The 11,288-nt window shown below is 45.3% G+C and overlaps 1 protein-coding gene across 2 annotated transcripts in view; it reads right to left on the bottom strand.

Annotated features, from left to right (window-relative positions):
• DNAJC6 (DnaJ heat shock protein family (Hsp40) member C6) overlaps positions 1-10,618 on the bottom strand; it is a 138,980-nt gene extending 128,362 nt beyond the window's left edge. The window contains exon 1 of one of the 2 annotated variants that reach the window (XM_059375000.1): positions 10,420-10,618. In XM_059375000.1, coding sequence (XP_059230983.1) covers positions 10,420-10,534 — 115 coding nt within the window. In that variant the 5' untranslated portion in view covers positions 10,535-10,618. Of the gene's footprint in view, positions 1-934; positions 1,101-10,419 lie in introns of those variants that run through there. The other variant, XM_059375001.1, reaches the window with a different exon arrangement.
• Between the last annotated feature and the right edge of the window lie 670 nt (positions 10,619-11,288).

Below are 11,288 nucleotides of genomic sequence, written 5' to 3'. Positions count from 1 at the left end.
GGGGGCAGGGTGGCTTTCCCGGGAGCCGGGCCCCTCTGTGCCTTCCACTGCCACTCCGACCAGGAGCGACGCAGCAGGAAGGGCTCCTTCCGGTAACAGGGTCGGGAAACACGTGTAGCCTCCGGAGACCTTGGGGTCTATCGCTCCTCCCCCAACTGCGGCAGAAAATGTAAGGAGCGTCAGAATTTAAAACCCTAGAATCCCTGTTATTGAACTAAAAATTTGGTTGGCTCATTTTAGTAATACTAGCCCTGTCCTTCCCTGAGTTTTCATTTAAATCCATTTTTCTCTTCCCCCTTGCCTCACACCGAATTCGAGTAATGGGGTAGGGGGTGGTGATAATGAACCAGGGATCTAGAATAGAGTCTGGAGGCCAGAGGGGTGGGGGTAGTTTGACTGTGAGCACCTCTGCAAGATAAACAGTTTTGAAGGTCAGTGATGGCTCTCCATTGGGTCCTCCTGAAAGGATTAACATTCATTAAGGAATTCTCTGTCAATATTTTTCTTATAAACCCAAGCTGTAAAAGTCCGAAGTATTTCAGATATTCCAATTACAATAATGCATTGAAAACCTACATATTAATTAACTATTGTGAACTCTCCAAAAATAAAATTATCAAAATCCTGGGAGCACTTACAAGAATATCTGTAAAATGGAAATGTGTGTTATTCAGCCAAGATTAAATGAAGACTGCAAAAATATTGTTCTATTTGGTAGCAAGGATATGGAAAATTGAATGACACAATATTTGGAAACCAGAAGCCAGTCATTTAAAAAAAAAAAAAAAAGAGTCATGTTTATTACATAACCAGAATTTTAAAAATAGATATACACAGTAATTTAAAGTCGGCCATCAATACAAACTAACCATATCTGTGAAGTGACATTTCATCTCTAGATCTTTTAGCCTCCCCTCGGCAGTTGGCCCCTTACCTTTATTTTCAGAATCTTTCATTCTCTCTTTCCTCCCTCTGCTGCAAATGAGCAGGAAAGTCCAGCTGATTCTGCAAACCTGACTTTTGATTTGTCATTCACAGAAAGTCAGCGGTCTCAGGGGCGAAGTCCCTCAACGCAGGAGCACCCGAGCTCTGATAATTGCCTGCAAGTCAGTGTGCGGGGTGATAATTTTGCTTATGCTAGAGCAGAAAGGATGGGGATGAAGGCCGACGTAAACACAAATTCCAAAACATGGCATGGAACTGGATCTGGAGTCTAGGCTTGCCTTTCCTTCTCTTAGATAAGGGAACCAAATGTTTGGTGCCTCCTAGGCTCTGTAGAGATTCGGTTCAGGTTCAAAGGGGGAAGGTCTGTGCCATGTGCCAAGCTTATTCTCAAAGGGAGACCATGATTTCGGAGAGAATTAAGAGACTTGTGCTTTGTTTTCTTTTTCATATTCATTCATTCAACAATTATTTCTTCTACTCTGTGGCCCAGGTTCCATGCTAAGTAGTGGGGTCTAGTCCTACTCCTCAAGCTGCTCACAGGCTGTTACAAGACAGAGGCATACAGTGACCCATGTCTGCTGCATGGACACAGATTACTGAACCCATTTCATCCGGGCATAAGTTGATGGTCAAGAATGAGCCAGAAATGGGCATGAGGAAGCAAGACCATGGGAGCCCTCTCTTAGAGGGCAAGGAAAATTCAAGCAAATCTTTCAATCATCCAATTCCAGCTTACTTTCAATCATTACATAGCTCAGATTCGTTCCTTCATTCCTTCACTGAACAAATGTTTATTTGTGCCAGGTAGAATTCCATCTGTTAGGGACTCAGGAGTGCAGGAAACAGACCAAATCCTGTTCTTGTGGCTATTACATTTTGGTGAGAGTATTCAGACAGACTATAAACAAACAAATGTAAACATACAGTAAATGGCAATAAATGCCATGAGGAAAAATGAAGCACAGTAATGAAGGAACAGACATGCCATTTTAAACAGGTGGTGAGAGGAAGTGACATTTAATTTCTTTTACGAAAAAATGGATCAGGGTCATCATAGTCCCTTCCAAATATCTTCACTCTGATTTTTTTTTTTTTAAGTGCTCACTCCTCACCACCTTCTCTGCTCCAGGTGTACTCTAGGTGATGGGGAGGGAGGGTTATTTCCCTTTATAAATGGGTAAATTGATATCCAAAAAGATGAACACCCCAATTCAGGACCTCACTAAGCTGTAAGAAGAGCAACAAGGAGAAAACCTACCTGTTGCTCTCATTCCCCAGAAACTGCTGGGTTAAATGCAATACTGACATGGACAATCTGCAGGAGTGGGAGTTGAGATAAGAGGGTCGAAGACAGTCTCTACCACTGAGTGGTGGAAGTAGTGACAACCTCTCTGGCACCAGTTTCCTCATCTATAAAGTGGGGCTAATCATACCTGCCCTGCATATGCCTTTCAGAAGATCAAAAGGGAGAACAGACATGGTACTTGGCAAACTAAGCCCTATATAAATGTGAGGTATAATTATCAACATACTTGGGCACATTTAAAAGAACTAATTGCTAGCATGCACCTGGTCATTACTGTAGCCCAAGAGTCAAATATAGCTGTAGAGTGAAAGCTTGCCATGGCCACTAGGGGTCCTGGAGTTGATTTCTAGCTGCCACAATTGAAAGACTCCCTGAAAGTTTTGGAAAATCTTAAGTATTTGGGTTTTGTTCCCATCTTTCCTTGGCAGTGGGTAATATCTTTATGCTTCTCTTTGACAACTCAAGATCAGTGAGGAAAATCTGCCTTCACCGGAACTCCTTGCTGGACACCAAATGAGCCATGTTGGTGCACAGACCACAAAAAAACAGGTTCCTCCATCGCCAAGGACCAAGTCCAGGATGGCCAAAATGTGCCCAGTTAGGAGCAACCTTGGGGACAGAGAGGAGAGAAGAAGTAGGTGGTAAGAAGCCACCATTTGTGCACTTTTGTTCAATAAATATTCGTTGTGCCAGGCACTGCTCTGAGCACTAGGAAAGACACAGTGCTGTCCTCAAGAAGCCTGTGGCTTCAGGACAAGAGGTTCCTAAGAGGTATGCTGATTTACTAATTAGATAGAAGAATGCCAAGACTTGGGTTTGAAAGCAGGAGAGATGGTTCAAACATGGGCTCTGCTATGTCCTGGCCCCTAAAGTAAGCTGAGACCCTCCCCTACACTTCTCTATGTTTATACTCCCTGATTTGTAAGACGAAGACAATGATAGCTCAACCAAGTTAGTACATGCAAAGTGCATGGCACAAAGCCTGACACATAAAGTGAGGGCTCCATAAATGCTGTGAGACTGATATTACTACCTTGTGACCTGGGTCAAATTTACCCCTCTGTACCTTCTACAGAAAATAATAACTAGCTTGTAGGGCTGCTGTGAGAGTTACACATCAGAAAGAATGTACAGACCTTGGCATAAAGGAGTAGGTACCCCCTGCCAGCCTCACTCCAGGAGGTGAGTTTTAATCAAGTAGGCTTTCCCAGGAAAAAAAAGGCTAAGGATAGGAGGAGTGAGGAAGTGGGAAATGGGCTTCCACTTAAATTAAAAAGGAAGCCAATTGTTTCCAAGAATGTGGTCATTTCCAGAGGTACCTACATTTTACCCAACATTGTACTTTGAAAAGTTTCACACATATGGATAGCTGGAGGCATTGCATGGTGAACATCTTTGACTAGTTTTGCTCTATTTGCATTATCACATATCTGTTCGTCTCTATCCATCCTTAATTGTTGTTGTTGTTGTTATTTTTAATTAAGTGGAAAGAGGTTTGCAGTCCTCTTCAAATAAAAAGAGCCTTCACTTTCCCTCCTGCTATAATATTTACAAAAGCCTTTGACCTCTGCTTCTGGGGCCATTCCAAGCAGGGTCAGGTGAATTCTCCGAAGCCTTGTCTCACCCTATAGTAAACCTCAAACCAGTGGAGGGACCAGAATGGGCTCAAGCCTTGGAGCTTTCCAAAACAAAGCAGTGTCTCCGACAGACCCCACACTTCAAAGAAACTGGTACCAAGGATCTCTGTAAACACCCATTAAGGAAAATGATGCCCTCTGTCAATAGCTGGGTTTAGCGAAAGCTCAAACAGGCTCCACTGGCCACCAAGTCCTTTCAAGGCTCTGCACAGTCCTTGTCTTGTTTGATGCCACTTCTGAGTCACTAGACCAGTGAGTCATGCCCAGTAAGGGAGGCCATATTGAGAGCAAAACCAAACAGAATTTTCAAGAACAATGAGTGAAACCCTGAACTGAAAAACAATCAGGCTCTTTATTGTCCTTGTAAAACAAAAATGAAAGAAAAAAATGCTGCTGTTAATATTGTGGGTTCAACTTGCCAGCTGTAAATTTTACACTGAAGAAAAAAACAAACAAAAAAAAGTTTTTATATTCTCTTGGAAATTTGAGAGCAAAAGAGGCTTGAAGGCTATGTCCCACATTAGGCAGACCTAATGACCTTTCAGTGACTGGCCTAGACCCTCTTCTAAAAACATGCTGAGGTGGTGACAGCAGGGTGGCTTCACTTTGTCTTCCTCCACCCCACCAGGCCTCTGGAAGGTTTGCTCAGAGCATCCAAGTGGCCATAAAGGCCATAAAGTAAAGAGAGAAAAATTGCCGCCTGGGGGTGGAGGAAGGTTTGCAAAGAGGGTCACCACACAGGAGGGCAGCATGAGTATAAGAAAAGCTGCAGAGGCTCCCATGAAGCCAGGCTACAAGGCAAAGGAAGGGAACTGATACATGGAGCACCTACTCTGTGTCAGGCACTCTTCTCACCATCATCTTCAGATGTTTATTGATAACTTAGATTTCAAGCATTACTGAAAGCAAAGACTTTCACAGCACCCTGCCTGGGTCTGAATCCCAGCTTATGAGGTGTGTAACTTTGTTACTTAACCTCTCTGTGCTTCAGTTTTCTCATGGTAAAACAGATGGCAAAAGAAGTTTACTGTCAGAATTAAATAAAATAAAAATATGCACCGTTTTGGACAGTGGCTGGCACAGAGTAAAACAGTACGTACGTGATAACTCTTGCCATTCCATCTTTTTTAGATGAGAAAAATGAGGCAGAAAGGAGAAGAAGTGACTCGCTAAAGGATACAGAGCTAAAAAGTAGCATAGCTAGGATACTTTGTTCTCAAAACAACATTGTGAGGGAGGTGATACCATCTTCCTTTTATAGATGAGAGTTTGTTAAGCCCAAGAGGGGCCTGGTAACTTGCTCATGCCATAAGCTGGCAAATGAGAGAGTTAACATTTTAGAAGACACATTTGCTGACTTTAAAGCCTTTGCACATTGCACTAGGCCAGTGCTTCTCAAACCATTCTGATGTTGGCATATATCAGAATTATTACAAGGCTTGTTAAAACAGATTGCTGGACCCTGCGTCTGGAGTTTCTGTGGTAGTTCTGAGGTGGGGTCCAGCACTTTGCGTTTCTAAAAAGTTCCAGGAGAGGCTGATGCTGCTAGTCTGGAGACCACACTTGGAGAACTAATGTTTGACATCATGCACCTGTATGCAGAACAGATCATAGAGAATAGGGCCTAAAGATTGTAGGTCAATGAGTTTTTCCCACTCTGGAACAGTGTTACTGAATTCACAGAGCCTAGCAAATATCCTTGTATTTACAGAGGCCTTTCATGTTTATGATCTCATTTGATCTTTCTAATATCCCTCAGGAGTAATCATTATTTCCACTCAATGTGATTTGTGTTTAGGGGTGGGTACATGGTTAGAAATGGCAGTGAAGGATTAAACCACAGATCGCCTATCCTTCTCTCCAAGTAACTTGTCCTGGAGAGCACCATCTGCTAATGGAGACCGACTCAAGTTCTAGTCTCTGTCTTTCCATGGAATATTGCAGCTCTGGAAAGAGTTCTTTGCCCCACCAGGATTTCAGGGAAGTAATTTCAGGTGGGAGAAACTCAGGGCCAGTTTTCCACCATTGTTTCGAGACCTACTTCTTACAAAACACTTTCACCAATCCACCGACGGTTCACTCCCTTCTCTATGACATAAAAGCTTTGATATTTGTTAAAATATCGTTCTCTAGAAAGTTTGGAAGCATTCGGGGTGTTAATTTCCTTTGGGCACAGCCTGTTCATATTCCCATTTGGAATAGCTTGCATGCTTAGCTATATTTTTTTAAGTTGTTTGGACATGTAAGCCAACAAATTGTTAGATAAGAAAAAGACAAACCATTAAGTTAAAACAAAAAATGGGGAAAGACGTGAATAGGCCTTATTCACACATGGCCAAAATTCATGTGAAAAGATCTTTACTTCATTATTTGTTAAGGAAATTCAATACAAAACAACCCTGCAGTACCATTTCACACCCATGGAATTGGCAAACATTAAAAAGTCTGACAGTTCTCAGTATTGGCAAGAATCGCCCACACTCCTGGTAGGAGCTAGATTAGCACAAATGTATGGAGGTCAGCTATTTTTCCAAATAAAAAAGCATATACCTTTTAACCCAGTAATTGTTCTTCTAAGTATTTATCTTACTTACAGTAACAGGAATGCATCTGCAATTACTAGTAGTAAATTGCAGATGCATTCTCTTTGGCTGTGTGTGTGTGTGTGTGTGAGTGTCTAGATAGATAGATAGGACCTCCTAAAGGATCTTTTCATTACAAACATATTTATTGAATGTCTTCTATATTCAGGACACAGTGTTAGGCTGAAAAGATGCCAAGATTCCCCTAAACCTAAAGCTTCTCACTTGCAGCCTCCTGGTGGAAAAAAAAGGTGGGAACAAAAAAGATGCTGTGAAAGACCTTTTGGTTAGTACAGAAGGAACACCTGCCCCTAAGGAGTTTCCCAACCATGCTTTATTCCCATAGGTTACTAAGCTTTCCAGTCCTGTGACTAACCATTGTTGGGAATATGATCATAGGGTACACTATCTGGACTAAAATTAATAAAAATAATAACTACCACCCTGTAGACTACTGTGTACCAGGCACTTTATATACATTAACTCATGTAATCATCACAGTAACATTGTGACATAGGAATTATCATCTCTATTTTATATATGACATATAACTGAGTTTTTAAAAGATTTAGCACCTTGCCCAAGATCACACAGCTTACTACTGTGCCACTTACTAATGTCAGATTCTAATCAGAGTCTGGCACCAAAACACATGATTTGAGATACCCAAATTGGTGTCCATCACTTATGAGATGATGTCCCATCATTATGAGAAATTCAGGCCACCTTTAAAAAAAAAATTAAATGGGGAAATGGATTTCTTTTATTGCATGATATTTATCAATTTTACTTCTCTCCATGAGTATAGACTTTGGAACATGTTTATTTTGTGCAGGGAGATGTGGCAGAAAGAATGCTGTATGGACAATCAGGCTTGAGTTTGCCACTCACCAGTCATATGACCTCCTGCAAGTCAGTCTCTTACTTCACCTTCCTCATCTATAAAATGGGAGAAATAAACACCATCTGCCCTTCCTTCGTCCAGTGTGCTGTCAAGATTGAAACAAGATCTTGTAGTTGATCTATTCTATAAACTGTAATGTATAACAGTAGTTTATGGGGACTAGAGCTTAGCAGCGAACAGGGAATCACCGCAGACAGGTTGGAATGGGGGTCGGTCCAGATGGGGAAGACCCTGAAGGTAACCTTGGGTTCAGATTCATTCCTGCCCCACCCCCCATGGCTACTGCGTTGCGGGCAACTGGCCAGGTGTTGGGCGGGACGCAAACCTGAGCAGACTGTGTCCCGGAGGCAGCCATAATGTCTTATAATATAAGACATTATGATGGCCTTATCTCCAGGTTGTATGGGAGAAGTAGAGAAATAGTGATCAACCATTATTCTACTTAAGAAAAAAGAGGTGTGGGGACCCCTGGATGGCTCAGTTGGTTAGTGCCTTAGGCACAGGTCAAGATCCCAGAGTCCTGGGATCAAGTTTTTCATAGTGTTCCTTGCTCAGTGGGGAGCCTGCTTCTCCTTCTCCCTCTGCTGCTCCCCCTTGCTTGACAAATATATAGAATCTTTTTAAAAAGAAAAAAAAGAAGAAGAAGAGAAAAAAGAGGTGTGGTATGGCGGTGGGTTCCAAGAAGCCACCGGTGACCTCTAGGACAGAAACAGAGAAAAGAGGAGAGGACAACTGTATACACAGTATAGAACTGGCTTTAAACACTATAGAACTAGGAGACTTATTCTAACCCATTTTACTACAGTAGAAATATCCAGGTAGTCCTCTTTTGTAAACATTTACACAACACCTGGAATTACATTCTGCATGTAATTATCACTCAAGGAATACTTGTTGCATGACTCTTCTTTTCAACTCCTCAGGCAAGCTAAAGTAGAAGGGAGGTCAGCCTTCAGACTTACTAAGGTCTAGTGGCAATGGGCAAGGGATTTAATTGTGCATTGACCAAAAGCAGTAAGATGTTCTTTGAAAGCCAGCAAGATAACAATACCAAGTCTTAGTCTAACTACCAACAGTAGAAAAGCTTGTTTCTAACTCAATAAATAAATACTTAAAAGATAATTCTTGCTTTGAGTCAAATTTAGTTTTAGAATGTTTACTCTGTGCCAGCACTTCACACTTATTAACTCATTTAACTCATCAACTCATTTAATCTTCAAAACAATCCTGTGGGGCGCCTGGGTGGCTCAGTGGGTTAAGCCGCTGCCTTCGGCTCAGGTCATGATCTCAGAGTCCTGGGATCGAGTCCCGCATCGGGCTCTCTGCTCAGCGGAGAGCCTGCTTCCCTCTCTCTCTCTCTGCCTGCCTCTCCATCTACTTGTGATTTCTCTCTGTCAAATAAATAAATAAAATATTTAAAAAAAAAAAAAAAAAAAAAAAAAAAAAACAATCCTGTGGAGGGGGGCAGAGGGCTGTATCAATGACAGGGCCGGGGTGCAGTATAGCTTTTGCCCTGCATCAGGTCGGCCATTTTAGAAATCAAGGCATGTCAGTCTCTCAGAAAAAAGCATGTCATCTCTCAGATGATAGAAACAGATGGAAAGGACAAGACAGGACACACACACACACACACAGTCTAGCAAACAGGTATCTGGAAAGTACCAAGCCTGGACGTAGGGGAGGCAATGATGAAACAGATGAGAACCCACCCACGTGGAATCTGTAATACCCAGTGAACAGTGCCAGAGGCCCTATTCAAAAAGAGGTTACAGGTGGCAGAAACCCCAGGAAAGGCTTCACAGAGGAAAAGGCATTTGAGCCTCCCTGATGGATGGGCAGACTGAGATGAGGGCATGGCCACACTGAATACACACAAGTCAGTGAGCTAGCAGATCATGTCACAGCCTTGCTGAGAACACATCAGTAGCCTTCCAGCCCGCTTTAGAAATAAAATCCAAACTGTTCTCATCATGCCCTACCCAGACCTTGATCTAGGCCCTGCCTCCCTCACTTTCCCGGTGCTAAGCTCAGGCACACTGGGAACCTTTTCCACTTGTTATTGTCACTGGCAGGAATGCTCTCCCCAGGCTCCATGCTGGAGTAACTCCCACTCAGTGTTCCGGTCTCCGTTTAAATCACATTGCCTCCGAGAGGTCTTCCCTGTCCATCTGCCTTGTAAGCCGGGGCAACTCTGCCTTCTTTCCTCTCCCAGCACACTCTGTGGTTCCTTCCCAGCACACATAGCAATCTGTAATGGGGACGTTTACCTATCTGAGGGGTGTAATGTCTGTTTCCCCCTCTAGAAGAAGTGCCACGAGCTGGGCCTTTCCTATCTTGTTCACCCCAGGCCCCCGCACACGGGAAGAGCTCAATAGAGATTGTGGAAGGAATGAATGGAGTGAATCAGTGACTGAATAAATGTGATTAAAGGCCATGGTGGGGACAGGGTGTACTGTGTTTAGAAAGTAGTTTATGGGGACTAGAGCTTAGCAGCGAACAGGAAATCACCGCAGACAGGTTGGAAAGGTGGTGGGTCCAAATGGCGAAGACCCTGAAGGTAACCTTGGGTTCAGATTCATTCCCCCCACCATGGCTACTGCATTGCAGGCAACCGGCCAGGTGTTGGGAGGGACGCAAACCTGAGTAGACTGTGTCCCGGAGGCAGCCTGAATTCCTCCCGTCCCCAGTCAAACCTACAGACAGGGGCTTTTGCAGGAAACAAACTGCAACCACCTGGCCCAACGAGAGGTGCTCAGGGGTAGAAGGAGAAAGGGGACCGCGCCGAGACCGGCCCCTGCACTTCGCTGAGCAGCCCCGTGAGAGCCTGGAAGATCGGGCTTGTCACAGGGGCCGAAGGTCGGGGTGGAGGGTCGCCCGGGCCAGGCCAGACATCCAGGTCGCGCCGCCCCCCACCCTGAGGTCCCAGGAACCGAGAGGTGGGCCCGAGATGCCGCCTCCGGCTGCGGGAGCCACCGCGGCCCTCCCGCAGTCCAGTCCGCGCCAGCCGCGCGCTGTAACAGGTCCCCCCGCCGCGACCACACTCACCCTGCGCCGCCTTGGGAGCCGAGCGCGTCCTCCACAGCCGCCGGGTCGCCTTCCACGGCCGCAGAGAAGAAAACAGCCTCCGGCTCTTCTTGCCGCCCTTCTCAGTTGCTCCCATCTGTGCGCCCGCACCCCTCCCCCGCTGCCGCCGCCGCCGCCCGAGGCTGGCCTCGCGCTTCCCCGGCCGCCGCGCGTCTGCAGGTGCCGGGCGGTCGCGGGGGAGGACGCGCCGGCCGGGGGAGGAGCTTGCGGCCGCCGGGGAGGGCGGGGCGCGGGGGTGGGGAGGCGGCTGCTCGCGCCCAGCCAGCGGGGTGCGGCCGCCCGGGGCGTGGACGCTGGCGCGAGGCGCCCCCTCCGGAAGCCCTCGGAGCGCCAGGCAGCTGTGCAGGGGGACGCTTCAGTCCCCCGCCTTCATTCAGACGACGGCGACGGAGTGCCAGGTACTGCTGGGCATCCTTAATTAACACCGGAATCCCCGGGGAAGCGCGCTGATTTCTATCTCCAAATTACACATGGTAGAACTGAAGCTTCGAGAGCTGGAGTCATCCGCCCACAGCGGCTCAGTGGTGCTAGTTCTCAAGTTCTGGGCGCTAACCATGCTTTTTCGTACCTTGCTGTTGCCTCAGAATGATCCCACATTATATATATATATATATATATATATTTTTTTTTTTTTTTTTTTAATTGTTAAGTCTGGCAGATAGTCCTACTCTCCTCGTACAACAGCTTAGGAATCACTAATGATTTTTGAGGACCCAGTCTATGTCCCGGCACTTTTACATACGTGCTATTAAACTTCACCGCACCCCGTGGGGTGGGAGGCATTTTCCCGTCTTCCCCTTGGGGAACCCGAAATGGCAGAGCTGAGGCTG

Source organism: Mustela nigripes, chromosome 14, assembly GCF_022355385.1.
Source record: "Mustela nigripes isolate SB6536 chromosome 14, MUSNIG.SB6536, whole genome shotgun sequence".
In the NCBI taxonomy this organism is placed as follows: Eukaryota; Metazoa; Chordata; class Mammalia; order Carnivora; family Mustelidae; genus Mustela; species Mustela nigripes.
Note: the sequence above shows the minus strand (reverse complement) of the source record. Positions and strands in the feature narration are given on the sequence as shown.